At 36.9% G+C, this 16,759-nt stretch overlaps 1 protein-coding gene across 1 annotated transcript in view; it reads left to right on the plus strand.

Moving 5' to 3' along the window:
• LOC122811693 (F-box/LRR-repeat protein 2-like) overlaps positions 1-16,759 on the plus strand; it is a 1,608,203-nt gene that overhangs the window by 1,111,668 nt on the left and 479,776 nt on the right. Inside the window, exon 7 of the mRNA XM_044083707.1 lies at positions 935-1,062. Within this exon, the coding sequence (XP_043939642.1) occupies positions 935-1,062 (128 nt within the window). The remainder of the gene's footprint in view (positions 1-934; positions 1,063-16,759) is intronic.

Raw genomic sequence — 16,759 nt, forward strand, 5'->3', positions numbered from 1 at the left:
AAAAAATTGGAATTTTCTGCCACATGGGTATAAAGCAATTTCTCTTACTCACTTAGGTTCTGTTCCATTCCAAAAGTGGACCATTTAACAAATCATGCCCAGTTACATTAATGTTAATGTTATTCTAAGAAACTTACAAAATGATAGAAGACTGTAATCCACTTCAAAACTGTTTTTGGAAGTGGGCGTATGTAATACAGATATATGTTCATTTACATGTTTAATTTTGATAATAATGTCCAAATAAAATACTTGTATTCCTTTTATTTTAATAGAGCTGGTACATTTAAATATACTATAATAAAAAAATAAGCAAATAAACACAGATTGTATGAGAAAAGTGAAAATGCAGTGTGCTGTATTTGGTTATTTATGCTTCAGAAATGTTATATTTTAAAATAATAGTTGTTTTTAAGATTATCTTAAGGTGTAAAAACACCATTTTTGGAGGGGTCATATCAGAGATGATTAGCAAGAATGCATTAGCTGTATTAATTTAGTTCTCAAACACTGAAAGTAAACAAGATAGCAATGCATTACTCATCCAGCATGTAGCTATATACTAGAGACAGAGATAATCCAGCTTTGAAAAGCCCACTGTGAAAATTTTATTAACAATGATTTTTACAGGGCAGCCTCTGTCAGAGCAGTGCTATAGTGTTTATTTTATTATTAGTATTTATTTATTTTAAATAATCTGTCATTTACTATACTTTTGGAACTCCAGGAGTTTTTATCCATGTTCAGAAAAATCCTAGATTTTTTTTTTACTAGTAGGTCAGAGCATGTAGTATTATTTTTCTTGAGAAAGCTACATTCAATAAGACTTTTCTGCAAAACTCATTTCTGGTGCTAAACTGAGCAACCTTTGTAATGTGCATTTAAATAGTGATGCATCTAAATTATCAACTTTTGTATGTTATTTACTATGCAGATAAGAGATCGGGTTCTTCATCACATTGTGAGGCAATGTCCAAAACTAGAAAGGTTGACAATCAGCTCTTGTCCACTCTTAACCGATGTAAGCCTTATTGAGATCAGCACTTACCTCCAGACAATACAGTAAGTATAACACATTACTTGAACTGCAGCAAAAGATCCTTATTAGTATTGTTTCCAGAGAAATCCTTTACATGTTAGAGTACCTTTAGCTTAATGGTCTCTCCATATCTGTATCAGGAATGCACCAAAGTCTTTAAAATGTGTAATGCATATGTGTTGAACTGACTAATCATGTAATCACACTTATAGCTCTTTTAATAGTCTGAACACAATGATTTGCCTATGGAACTTCTTTCATTGTTTCTTCATATTAATGTTCTGTACCTATAGGTGTGAGAATTATAATTATTGTGTACTCTGTGTTGTATGTTGTGGCTAAAAATGTCCAAGGATGACAAAACCCATTAGACTAACAGACAAACCAAAAAACAAACAAATAAATAATATTTTTTTTTCTCTTACTTCTATATTATATACTGTTTCAAACTCAGCCTCCCTTAAACCTCCCTGTATGTCAGAGAAAGTACTTTGGTCCTCTCCATACAAAAATGCATGTGCAGCATTGTACATAAACAGATTAGCTGACCTCTCCCAAATACACACACACACACGCACACACACACACACACACACACACACACACACACACACACACACACACACACACACACACACACACACACACACACACACACACACTTGAAGTAATGATTTCGGTCAGTTATATCATTCTTGTACTGTCAATTTGCAGTCAGATATTTATACTCATTGACTGTTATTCTTCTGCAGGTAGCCTGAATATTTAACTTAGTAAGCAAACAGCATTTTTAGGCTTCCCTGAGTTTCCCCTGAAACTGGCCTGGGCCCCCCTTGGAGGCTGGCCTCAACATTTATGAGCTGCTTCTCTACAGTAACATTATTTGCGCATCCTGATCTCAAAATGGTATACTGTAACAAATATGGAAATAATGTTCTAAACTGTTTATCTTTCTACACTGAATAGCTATATTGGTGTAATACTGTGAATCTACAACTAGATAGAACCCTAATATGTCCTTGAATTTAAGGTTTAACATGACTGATATGCATGCGTATATAATAACATGAAGAAGTGTATCCTTATAAAAAAAAAAAAAACAAAGCAAATTCTCTATATTGCCTGTCCCATAATACTACATTTGTTAGAGCTCCAATATAAGTCTTTCTAGATGCTTGTTGAATCTGCCAAACATCTCCTTCATTCTGTGGCATAAAATGTTTAAGCAATAACCCACACCTGGGTGTGGGTAATGCTGGATTTACCCATGGTTGGTGTGGTTTGGTCACGAGGGTGAAGCCCGAGTGATCAAACAAAGACAACCGTGGGTAAATCCAGCATTACCCACACCCAGAAGTGAGTTATTGCTATTAGACAATGACATTATTTAAGAAAAAAAATACTTACTTTTCTTAAATAATGGCATTGTATAATGCCTCCATGCTGCCCTTCTGCAGCTGTCCAGTATCCTGGGGCAGTTTTGATGTACTGTGCATGCATATGCTTATGCAGTACATCAGAGCTGTGTGTAGAGGAAGCAACGGAGAAAACAAGATCTCCGTTGCTTCTTTAAAGCTGCCTCGCTATGTTAAACGATTTTAACATAGCAAGATATCTTTAAAAAAAGCAACGGAGAAAGGAAGATCTCCATTCCCTTTCTTAAAGCTGTCTCGCTATGTTAAACGAGTTTAACATAGTGAGATATCTTTAAAAAAAGCAACTGAGAAAGGATGATCTCCGTTGATTTTTTTTAAGATATCTCGCTATGTTAAACTCGTTTGACATAGCAAGATTACAGAAACAGAGCTCTTCCGTTCTCTGTTGTTACCTAACAGAAAAAAAAAAAAACAAGACTTGTACTAATGGAAAAAGTCCGGGCGACTGGACCTTTTTCCATTAGTATAAGTCAGATTTACAACCGACACGCTGGTTGGGCAGGCCAATCAGTGTGCATGTTTCGGAATACTAATAGACAGTCATTGTATAATTAAGGATAATTCTTTAAATCATCTTGATATCATTCAAAACATTTGTCTCAGATTCCCTGCTCTGTATTTTTCCAAAGGCACACAAGGAGGTCATGCTTTAAACAACTACTCAGTCAGACCATTTCTAGGACATATATAGAGCTTATAGTTCATAGTTAAGTACTAGGCTAACTGCCCTTGCAGGCCATTTTCATCCTAGCCATTTCCCTTCAAGGGTGAGAATCAAACCCTGTACCCTCTGCCTCTGAGTTAACACCTTGACCATTAAATCAACCCCCCAACATAACAGCTCAATTTTAATATTTGATGTCTATATAGTTCCATTGTTGCCCCATTCAGTACAATACAATACATTACAAAATGATACAGCTATGGGCAATTTGCTTGCTTAAAACTAATAACACTTCTATGAGATAAAAATCTTCTTAAAGTGTTCACACATATTTTAATATGTAATTTGCTCCCCATTCCCTCACATAAACAGATCCCCTTTCTTTCCTATAAAACAGTGTGATCTTTCTAGCATGTCTTACTATGGCAGGCAGAAAGACTTTGTTATTATAATATATAAAAATAAAGATACATATATGGCTTATTTTGAAAGTGTTAATATGAACAATGCTTAGTCCTTTTCAGAAAGGCAATATGACATGAAGGGTAGTGCATTGAAGAGGCTTTACCACACTAAGAAATATGTAGAATCACCTTTTGGGAAAGAACATATACATTTCATAAATGTTTCATAAATGCAGACAAAGTTAGTGAACAGTAGAAATGGCAGAGACAAAATACTGAAGGCAATTCTAGTATTTAAAGCAGGTAATCTTATTTTGGATGTTCAAGTGAAATCTGTCACCCTCTACGCACTCACACGCACACCCACCCACACCCACATATATGCATATAGGTTTACTACTGAATTGGCAAAGTGCCTGTGCTCGACCAGCATGTGGTCAAAAGGCACTTTTCCAATGGGCAAAATGCTGAACCAGAAAACATTGACTACACTGCAGTGAATGGGTAGCGCAGGTTGATTATCTGAGTTCAGCATTGTGAACGGAGATCGCGATTTAGTGAGGAACAGGGAATTAACCTATTTCCTCACTGTAGTGTGAACTTGGAGTTGGTATATATAATTTGTAGGGGGTGCGGTAGGTGCAGGAGGGCTTGGCCCCCACAAAATAGTAAAATACACATACTGTTGACTGTGGAATGTCACGGTATGTTAAGCTGCATAGCATGGGTGACTGACATCACCTCTTGCTATGTCGAATACATCGTACTACAGGTGTTGATGTATTCAGTTTCGACTTGGCTGCCTTTTCGATGGTATGGATTCAGCATTTTGGGTCAACATTGTGACCGTTCAACTGATACAGTTTCATTAATTCAATTGTAAACCATGCATAGACTGTTCTTTCTCCTTCATTCCATCTGTCATGTTCAAGGATGTTATCCTCTGCCAAGTGGAAGGCCTATTTTACTACGAATTATCACAAGAAAATTACTGTTAAATATGCATACCTAAAATTTGTTTTGACATTTTAAAGTTAATATGAATATGATCCATGTTATGAGTGCAATAAAACACTTAGATGATGTACATTAGACACACCTGATGTACGGTCAAAGCTAGAGCACTTGGCCATTGCCATGTGCTTTATTATGCTATTGACTGCGCATCTCAGATATATCTGATACCCAGCTGTCTGTGTCTTACTGTTTTGTGTAATTGTTGTATATTGTATGTTGCATGTTGGGGCTACATTGGCTCTGCCTCTGCCCTAGTCCTGATGTACATGCATGAAAATCATGTTAGGTATAATGAGAGTGACATCTCCAAATTACAAACATCACAGCACCTTACAGGATAGTAGTTAGCAAGTGTAAGGTAGAAAATACTCCAGTTTTATTTCCAACTTGACGTTACACAGTATTTTGTGATTTAAGGTGTACTATGAAGGAAATGAAAGGAACATTTAAAAGAAAAGAACTACAAAAAATCTATGGAGGAACATAGCATTGTTAACTGGGCAAGTCACAGGAGAGAAGGAAAGCATATATACCAGAGCAAGGAAACTACACAATAGGAAAAAAAGAATGTAACCCAAAAAAGAAATTCCAGTCACAGCATACACAATAAAAGACAAGAGACATTGTATAATTCAGAGTAGAAAGGGATGCTGATGAGATGGGGGCTTCAAGAAATAAGAAGACTGGTATTTTGGATGCAGATCCTTAAGAAGAATACCAGCCATACAGAATATTACTTTCATAAAGTAGCAAAAAGGATTTTAAGAACTAAGACAACACAGGATGGAGAAAGGAGATTCTGCCAATGTGAATGACTGCAATTAGGGGTACAGAGAATAGACAAGAGGGGGCTGGAATTTACTGGAGAAAACTGGTAAAGGAACCAAGGTGTTGTGAGCAAATAATTAGAGTTGGAAAGGCAACAGAATGGGAGGAGGTCAAGAATAGATTTGGTCTGCAGGCTAGAGACTGCCTTCCCTGTCAAGGATTAATATCAGAATATAGGCAAATAGAAAGGAGTAGGGGGATCCTAAGCAAAACACCAGCACAGGTAGAGATTTTATTTGAAACTAGAACAGAAGTTAATAGGTTCATAGGAGATTATTAGGCTAACAGCTTAAAAGCCCTTACAAGCCAAGCCAATATAATCCAGTTTTACCCAATATATGGCCCTTAGGGATTAAACGATGGCTTGGGTTTATGCCTGTGCCTTGAGTATCTTATACATTACCCATGTTCAGCTCCCATTAAAAAATGGATAATTAGTAGGGCATATAACATTTTCCATGATAACTATATGAATTAATAATATGAGGTTAGAAAGAATTGGGAAGAAAACTTGGATAAGTAATTAAAAAAACAATGGGAGGATATATTTATGGCTCCCAAATATGCAACAAACTCTAGAGGATTTAGGATTTTTGCTTAGAAGTGTTTGCATAGGTATTGTTATACCCCAAGCAGATTCTAAAGAATTTCTTCCTCAAGTAGATTGCAAATGTTGGAGGTGTGATGTTGAAGAAAGATGTAATTGGGAACATATTTTTGGGAGTGTAATGAGTTGGCAGACTTTAAAAATTCCCTGCAGACTGCTCCATCAGAAATACTGGATGAGCAAATTGGTGTAACTAAGGAAATGATACAGTATCTGAATTGTCTAGACATAGTTTGGCCTTGCTGAGTTTAATTCTGGTGGCTGCCAGAAAGACAATTGCTAAAAGGGGAGGTCAGAGTTGAAACCAACCATATTAAAAGTAGTGAATATAGTAAAAGAAATAACATAGAAAAATGGAAAATGTGGGAACAATACATGCAGAATAATGTTTTGGATGAGGAATAAGGTTTAGGGGAAGGCAGGAATTCAATGAGTTATGTAATGTTTGACTGGTAAAGACTATATAGGCGAATATATGTGATGTATAATGTCTGCAACTGAGAATATGTCAGTATGTTTTTTTCATATATATATATATATATATATATATATATATATATATATATGTATGTATATATATATATATATATATATATATATATATATGTATATATATATATATATATATATATATATATATATATATATATATATATATATACATTTATGACTGCCTGTGTCATAAGTGACAATTCAATAAAGATGGTTTTGTATTAAAAAAGTCAGGAGAAAAGCAATACATCTGCTGGATCCAAATAGTATTGGGCTAAACAGATCACTGCAGCATAGCCACACTATTGGTTATGGGTATAACAATGTAAATATATGGCACACTACAGAAGCAAAGCAAGACATACACTGAAAATACCATTACAATTAGCTAAAGGAAGATGTGGAACACCCCAGTACACAAATTGGATAGGTATGTGGCATAAAATGTAACAGATCTCTGCACCAGTGGTGTAACAGTACTATTTATGTGCTTAGTACAAACAGCAACAGTAGTATTTTAAGTTGATTTCAAAATTATCTCCCTCCCCCCATTCATTGGCTCTTATCAGTGATCACACAAATATTATTTTGTGAAGACACTCAACTTAAGGTAATTACAGTTATTTACACACTAATTGTGCTCCACAGGCCCAGTATTCTTACTGCCTATAAATAAGTATAGGTATAGCCATGAGCTATATGCACAGTTAAACAGGCTTTTATTGATTGACTATTCTTCAAGTATCTCCCCCATATTGCCCTAATATGCAGATAATGATTCAGAGTGTGAGAGATGTTGATATGTACTTAAATCTGAGAAAATGTTCTCCACACATAAAACATTGCCAGTATTCCTGTGCCTCCAGCCAAACATACACTGTGATATTTGTCACTTTCACCCACATATTCTCTAGTTTTCTAAATATGTACTTCACATCAACACCACTACCCCAGCCACACACACACACACACACACACACACACACACACACACACACACACACACACACACACACACACACACACACACACACACACACAGTGATTGGCCATTAATCAAATGAAACACAATAATAAATAATCTACCAGTCCATCCTTAAAATTCCAACCAGAATATGCTAAAAAGGTCCTCATAAGTAATGAATCTATGATTAGAAGCAGTGACCCTGCACTTACAAAAATGGATAACAAGAGAATCACAATACCCTACCCTTCTGATGCTAACTTTAAGGACTTCAGTGAGGCCATTAAGTATAATGGCCTCACTAATGATTTTGAATATGCAATTGTGCATCTTAGAATTAATGAGGTTGTAGGCTTCTCTCTGCCTGTGATGTGGTGGTATATAGCTGATCTTGTGGATGCCTTTACCCAGTTTGGTAAGTACTTTGCAGTTAGTGAGATCATTTTGTAACTGAGGACATAACCTGTGCAAAAAATGTTGTCTTCAATAGCTTGCTTAAGTCATGGTCAAGATAGTTATCGGGGTAAAACTGGGCAGTTGGCCCAGATCCCCAACTCTCACGGGGCCCCTAAGTACTAAAAATAAATAAATTATTAGAGGACAAAAATGAGCTTCTTAATAAAGCAGAAAGTGGGCAACTGTAAAAAGAAAGAACTCCATTTACAATAAATCATCTTTTTTTCTAATTGTTCAAGCTTCTGGTTACATTTGTAACACCAATATGAGTATTTCTGAAGTGTCAATATGGTGTTCTATTGCTATGGATCTGCAGCCAAGTGCAAAGATAAACGGTGGCTGTTTTTCAATTCAAATTTGCAAAGGCTAAAGCATGTAACCACAATGAAAAGAAAAAAATATATAATTAACTACAATTTCTGCATCTAAGCTATGTTAGGCTTGACAAAACTTCTGTGTTATTGTGTGAAGTGAAATTCATCTTCATTATTGTGGTAATTACTAGATGATGCTAGGCTTGCAGGGCTACTATGTGATTGTGTGAAATAATGGCTAAATACCTTACAGTCACCATTATTAGATAGTGCTGTGTTTGACAGGGCTGGTATGGTTTTATACAAGACAAAGTTGAAATGCATCATTATAGTTGTTGCTTTTGTTCTATCACAAAGGTGTAGACTGTCAATAAAGTGACTATAATTGCAGGGTATAGGGTCTCTCTGTGGATATAGCTGACTTTCCCTTCTTCTTGATCAAGTTAAGCACTCATTTTATCTGGCTGAGCAAGACTACTGTGCATTTGCTTAAAGCAAGCTGAAATACTTTACTGTGATTATTTTGTGTTTGTTTAAACCAGCACTGAAATCCATTACTGTGGCCATTATCTTTATCATAATTAAGACATCTGAGATGTACATACTCAACAAAATGGCTATAATTGCTGGGCACTGAAGCTCTCTGTGGGCAAAAACTGATTGACCTTACTGTCTTTTGATCAAGTTAAACATTCATTAATCTGACTTTGCAGGACCAAAACTAGTGTGCCTTCATGTGGTGCAAGCTGGAATACTTTATTTTGGCCATTTTTACATTACAATCAAAGTGACATACCCTGCTGTTGTTTGAATACAATAGAACTTCAACTGATCTGTCTTGGTTGGAGCAATAGTACAGAGTGTATAGTGATTTCTGAAATCAGTGTAAAATGATCATTGCTATGACTTGTGTATATGGGGGGTTGTTGTAGTGGAGTAAGTTGACTATAATTTTTAATTTCCCATTACAAACATCAGAATGTATGCAATAAGTGGCTACCTTTGGTTATCTGGGCAGTATTTGTATGAAAGCAACTGGTAATTGGCACAGTGGCAGAATAAGCAGTGTTACTATCTCACAGTACTTTGTTCTGTGGTTGAGATTATAGATGCAGTTCTTTCTCTTTACAGTCTGCATTTTCTCCCTGACTCTATGTGGGTTTTGACTAGTGCACTGGTTTACATTAATGGCACAAAGACCCATGTCTTAGGCAATATGTTATCATATTTGCCTATAAATAAGCATACTATATGATATTTAGTCTGTGAGTATATGTATGTGGTGTGTGTGTGTGCATATTTGTGTGCACATGTTTGTATATGAGTGTGGGTGTGTATGTAGGGGAGGGGGCTGTGTGAAAAAAATAATATCATAAATGTTATCAGTGGACAAACATACACACACACACACACACACACACACACACACACACACACACACACACACACACACACACACAATATTGGACTAGTAGTACAAAAACTGGCCCTGCTCATGATGTCAATATACAGTGACTGTCTTCTTGTGTGCTGTGTGTGGTCCAGCTCTACTTTGCCATAGATGGGCTATACTTCTTCTCAAAAGGTGTCATAGTACTGAATGTACTGTTTTCTCCCTCTCTGGTGCCTTTTTTGCCATAGTTAAATTAATGGATAGTCTAAGTTAAACTCCACAGATAAATGTAAGGTGAATGTGGGACTCATCAATGCCCACAGCTTAAATAAAAAAAAAAAAATAAGCTGCCCAGCAGCTTACTTTCATTTTTGAGAACACTAAACAATGTGTAATTACAAAGACATGGTTGAGACATACTCTGCATACCATATATACCTGGTAACAACCTTGTTTGCTTGGTAAGGACCACTGAGTATGGAGGTGATGCATTCATTCTTGTAAGTTGTAGGTATGAAGGTTGAAATAAACAATGAAAGTTAAAGTTCTGTGATGTATGGATCCCTTTCACATTGACTCAAGAATATGACTGCATCTTTGGTAAACATATAACCCTTCCCTTAGTAGAAAATGATTTTAACCTAAAAACAGTACAGCACCTCCTTATAAACAAATCCAAATCTAAATTGTATTTCCATCTCTATCAGTCATACATCCAAAACTCAGCACAGATGCCCATTCAAACCCAGGCACTGCTACTATGTCACAATCTGCATCAGTATCCTCCTGAAGTCCAACACCTCCTTAATATTACTCTGAGAAGCATTTGCAATAAAATCCAAGAACTTCAAGCATGCCTAACATTTTATAACCCTGATATAACCCTGATATAGCTGCAGTCAGAGAAACCTGGCTAAAACCTCAAATAAAAGACAATGAAATACTACCTCCAGATTATAACATTTTCAGACATGACAGAACAAACAAACAAGGGAGAGGAGTAGCAATTATAAACAAAAACTCCCTAGCACTTACCCTTTACCCACACCATTTACCCACATTTAACAATGCAGAGTACATCTTAGCACATTTCAGACTTAACAACAGAAAAGTCATCTGCATCACCAGGCTTTACATCCCACCAGGACAAAATAGTAACACAGCTGAACAACTTTTGTACTGGCTATATAAAAATATACCTCATGAAACCATTATAATGGGTGACCTTAACATAAACTGGAACCCTAAAGACACAAACACCTCATCAATTAATATATTTGGTTTCTCACAAGTAATACAAGAAAAAACAGGATACATTAACACACGAACAAGGAATCCATCTTAGACTGAATTCTCACAAACAAACCAAATAACATAAATCCCTGTGGCTGCTTTGCTGACAGCACCAGTGAGAATCTAGCAACTTATGCTGTCAGAGTCCATCCCAATGTATGCACACAGGTAACATACAAAGAGGTGCAAAATATAAAATACTTTAATTCAAGCAATTTCATCTCTACAGTCAAACTCTACAACTGGAATATCCTAAAGAACATGCCACTAGATGATGCTGTGACCCATTTCAATAAACTTGCCTAAACATCCACAGTAGCCACATACCACTTAGAACTGAGAGAGTCAGGTCAAACCCTACAGCCTGGTAACAAAAGACACCAGGAAATTCTTCTTCAAAGTGACAAAGCATGGAAAATATAGTCCATAACAAAACACAATCCAACTACCAACATTTTAGATACTTAAGAAAAAAATGTTAATAAACAATGTCAAAAAATCCTACATCATCAACCTGCAGTCAACACACAGAAACAATCCCAAGCTATTTTGGTCCTCCATAAAGAAACTACTATACCCCGGCCAAACAACTACACCCACACCAACAATCAGTAACAAACCAGACAATATAGCCACCCAGTTCAACTCCCACTTTATAAACTCAATACTCTCTCTTAGTAAACAAACCTCTCCCACCACCCTTACTTCCCAGCATCATCTGATAACAATAGCATATCCTTCTTCTTCCAGCCAGTCCCAACTAGCATCATAAAAAATGCCTACAATAACTCAAACCAACAACCTTAGCTTCAGGCAGCCTGCCAACATTGTACCTAAAACTCACTTCTGAAGCTCTATCCTATCCTGTTTCTATTCTAATTAACCAATCCATAACAGAAAACCATGTCCCAGTCATTTGGAGGAAATATTTCATAATTCCACTCCACACACATAGAAATTCAACTATCCTATCCAGATATAGATCCTTAGCTGTACTACCACCACTATCAAAAATATTAGAAAAACGTATGCTCCGAGTTTCTCAAATATCGTACCCAAAATAATCTCCTCTCTATGACCCAACATGCCTTCCACCCCGGTCATAGCACAATTACTGTTCTTGCTGGTTTTGCCAATGCTATCAACCGCAGTAGAAATAATGGCAACCAAGTATCAGCACTCTTCTTGGATCTGTCTAAGGGCTTTAACACAGTTTCCCATCGAAAATATCTCAGTAAGCTCTCCCTCCTTAGGTCTAAATAATTCATCTCTCACCTGGATTCATAGCTATTTCACAAAAAGACAACAGTCAGTAAAATGGAAACAAGATTTTTCCTCTTTCCTGCCTGTCACAGTTGGAGTCCCACAGGGATCAGTACTGAGCCCACTTCTGTGTAATGCATTTGTAAACAAACTCCATACTCCAAAATTGAAACCATGACAGAAGCCAAATTACTTGGAATACACCTAGCTGTCAAACTCAAATACAACCAACATATTCTCCAAACTATCAAAACTACACACAAAAACTAGACTCCCTATATAGAGAAAGTCAGTATCTTACAGTATACACAAGAAAATCCATAGCATCAGCCTACATACTCCTGTCTCTGTTGTACACATCACCTATCTTCACTAATCTCAACAATACCCTCAACTCCAAACTTGATCCATACTGTAAGATTTGCCACATGTTCACCTAATAAAACCCTCCACTGCACAGCCATAAAGTTCCTAAACTGGCTAGAACTCCCAAATCAGCTAACCTGCTCTCAACTCACCACTGACAACAAACTTATCTGCAAGCCAGATAGTTGTCTGTCTCTGAAAATCATATTACTACCATACAGCAACAACAGAACACCATGCTCCAATAACAAATCCCTCCTAGCTGTAACTAAATTACAAAACTGCCAGAAACTCACTCTATTCTCATTGTGGAACTCCATGCCATTAGAGCTAAAGAGCTAAAGCTTACAGAAAACATCACATGCTTTAAAAGTCTGACAAAATAGCACCTGCGGGGCACTGGGCTCTGCTTTTTCTCTACACCTGGATAATTCCCAGTCCTGAAGAAACTACAAGCTGCAACAGCTCTGACAAAATGATAGCTGGTCAGTACTAAGTTCCCGTATAGTGGTTATTACACTTTCCCTTCTATCTACTACTATAAACAGTTAACTGATTATATTTTTTAACTACTTACTTCTACTTAATCCTTCTTCTCCCTCATCATACCGCGACCTACTAATTTCAACCCAAATGTCAGTCTTTGTCTCCCCTTGTTTTTCTTTGTAATTCTATCTACTACAGCCCTATACAAATGCACAGGCAATCTCTTATTTTCTCCTCTTCCTGAAGTCACAAATTGTATGATATATGGTTAGCATTAATCATCTGTTACACCTAATTATGTACGCAAAAAGTATATGGAACCAAGATGAAAATGTTAAATACAATGTGGAAAATGAAAATATACTGTATATTGCATATATATATGTGAATATTGGAGCTTTTCTCCCTGGGCCTGCACTGAAAAAGGGTATCTATCCAAGTCAGACTATCCGGTCAACAAAAACAAATAATGTATAAAATAATTTTTTCTACTCAGGGGCCTAAATTATCCCTATATTGACTGGATAAACTTTGTTTTAGACATTAATCAAGCAGAAAAAATACTAGACTTCATAAACAATCTCTAATGGATGATAAAAATGTCAACATTGGACAGAAATGGACTGGATATCATCCTGACAAACATCTCTAACAGCTATGTTAAACCAAACATTGCACCCCCCCCCCCATTTGCTCTGTCTACAGTATTGTGGGGTCCCCTTCAAAACATCTAAAACCCATAACATCTAATTTCATAACATTGAAACCAGAACATCTAAAACCCAAGACATCTAAAACCCGTAACATTGAATTTCATAACATCTAACAGTACAAATCACATGAAAATAACACCCCCTCCACGTATAACGACATATAATGACATCAAACTACCAAACACACTTTTTACTGCATTTCTGCAGGGGAGCTTGATACAGTGAGGTTAGGAAATTTTTTTCCCACTGTAGTACAATCTTGGAGTTGGTATATTTAATCTACCGGAGGTGCAGGGGTGCTTGCCCCCCTGTAGAAACATAGTACAAAGCGTGTTTGGTAGTTTGGTGTCATTATATGTGGAGGGTATGTTATGTTCTTGTAATTTGTAGTGTTAGATATTATGAAATTCGATGTTATGGGTTTTAGATGTTTTGGTTTTTAGATGTTCTGGTCTCAATGTTATGAAGTTAGATGTTATGGGTTTTAGATGTTTTAAAGTAGACCTCATTTACACCAAAAACAAAGCCTGACAAAAATGATTCTGCTTTAAACATTTTTAAAACAGCAGCTATGGTGTCCTGAGCAAGTACCTTGCATCATTCAATAGTGACTATAGGTTAACACCCCCACCACCAGCAACCTACTGATGAACTGTTCACAACTCTCTACTGCACTTTCAAAACTATATTCATAAAATAATCCTCATGAGGCATAAATATAGTGGAACTTTTTAAAACAACAAGTGCTGGAATTATAAAATCAACACATTTTTAAACTAAAAGGAAAAAGTGCATACAGAGCTTTTAAAACTTTCCTCTGCCAGCATAGCAAGGCTATGCTGAGCTCCATCCAAAAAGCTCTCTAAAACAGTCAAAAGAAGCAGAACTTCATTTCAGGTAAAACTTCAGATCAAGATGGGTGATAGTAATTAGTCCACCACATCAGAAAAATGAAGTGGGAAGGGACAAGATTGCAGCTTGGTAGAACAAAATGATTCCCAGATGGGATATCAGAAGACTTATTTCATACAATCAAATAGACTGCATGTTCATAATAAGGCAGTAACAATGGCTACATCCCTGCTCTCTAGAGGCATTCTATTATAGCCCCCAGTCTACAAGGAAAGCCCTTACACTGGCAAGTGATAATTGCAGACTGGGCAGTCTCACAAGCATATTGGGTAAGGTGATGGAAAGAATTCTCATGGACCTTATCAGTCAGACATGGGATAATGGGATACCACTTGCTCCATAACCCTCTCCAGTTTAGATTTTTCAAAGGTAGATCTTTTATACTTAACTTCATAAATATCTTTGAATGTGAGACCGCCACCCTGGATGAATGCCTGTTTATCCATGCAGCATACCTTGAACTTGCTAAATTCAAAATTATAAACCATGACAGGATGTTAAATAGACTCATGTAGCTAAGGATAAGTGAAGCCATAATAACTTGGGTCTATTACTGGCTGCATGGATATATACAACAGGTAAAAACAGGAAAATTCCTACACCCATTGTCTTGTCATACCAGTGAAGTCCCTCAAGCCTCTGTATTGGAGTTACTCCTTTTTTTGGTACCTTTTTCTCAGACATCAGACTGTCTCCAGTGTCCAGCTTACCAAATATGCAAATGCCTGCTAACTTGTGAACAATATCCATAACCCCATTGACACAACTTCCTTTCAAATGGCACTTAATATTGCATATGAATGGTACAGCAGAAATTACCTTATATTTAACAGCAAGACATGCTGCATTTTGGAATTTGTCAGATGCTTCCAGCAACTTTTAAGCATTTTTGATGGGCAAGAACTAAAATGTGACAAAATAGTAAAAACTTAGAGATTAAGTGTAAGCATCCCAAACAGAATCTCATAAATGTATTTAATTTCCACCATTCTGTGTGCTGCTTTAGTAAACCATGCAAATCAGCACAAGGGTATGGATAATTATACAATATTTTAATTGAAATAAATTAAATAATACATGCATTGACCAAAACAATTTTTTGGTGTATGGGGTTTGCTTCCATCCAGAATAATCACTGGCTAAGTGATGATGCAATTCTGAGTGTTGTGCTTGCTTTCTTGCAAAGCCATTTCCTCAGTAGGAATTATCAGTCCATTTCATGAAAGAGAAGGTACACAAAATGTGTATGCAACAGACCATATATTTTCTGAGGATCTGTAATACTCCTGCTGCCTGCAGTGAGGCTGTATCATAGTTTAAAATATAGAAAGATTGTATTCAAAGGACAATCATAAGGCCTTTTTCAGCTATGTTAGGAACCTGGGTGGAAACTCCCAGATATGCTCAGAATTAGTCCAAAATGATACAAAAATCACTGAACCCACAGACATTGCCAACATACTGGCAGACAGGTTCAGTGCAAACTTCACCCCCCTCTCCCCCCTAAAGGAGAGATAACTATCCCAGCAGAGTGTAGCCTCCCAGACATCTCAAATGTGCAGGTGAAAGCTGCTCTCTCTAAAGCTAAAAACACAGCATCAATGGGACTGGATGGTGTCCCTGGCTGTGTGCTACACGAGCTAAATGAGGAATTAAACCTGCACATAAGGCAGCTGTTTAATCTCAGCCTTACCACAGGATATGTGCCCAAGGAGTGGCGTACGGCAACTGTGGTCCCACTCCACAAAGGTGGTGCCTCTACGGACCCTGGTAATTACCGCCCCATAAGCTTAACAAGTCTAGTCTGCAAAGCTATGGAGAGGATCATAATGGAGCTCATAAACAAAGATATAGGGGACTTGCAGACATTGGACCCGACCCAGTTTGGCTTCGTCAAGGGCAGATCATGCCTTTTGAACTTGGTTGACTTCTTCAAACAGTCACCAAGGCCATTGATGAGGGAAAGGCAGTCCATACAGCCTACCTTGACCTTGCAAAGGCCTTTGACACAATACCCCACTCGGGTATTATAGAAAAACTTACTAGCTTAAATGTAAACCCATATGTCACAAGATGGGTTGCAAACTGGCTTAAGGACAGAACCCACAGGGT

The sequence above is a fragment of the Protopterus annectens genome, chromosome 9.part0 (genome assembly GCF_019279795.1).
Source record: "Protopterus annectens isolate FY-2018-M chromosome 9.part0, PAN1.0, whole genome shotgun sequence".
In the NCBI taxonomy this organism is placed as follows: domain Eukaryota; kingdom Metazoa; phylum Chordata; order Ceratodontiformes; family Protopteridae; genus Protopterus; species Protopterus annectens.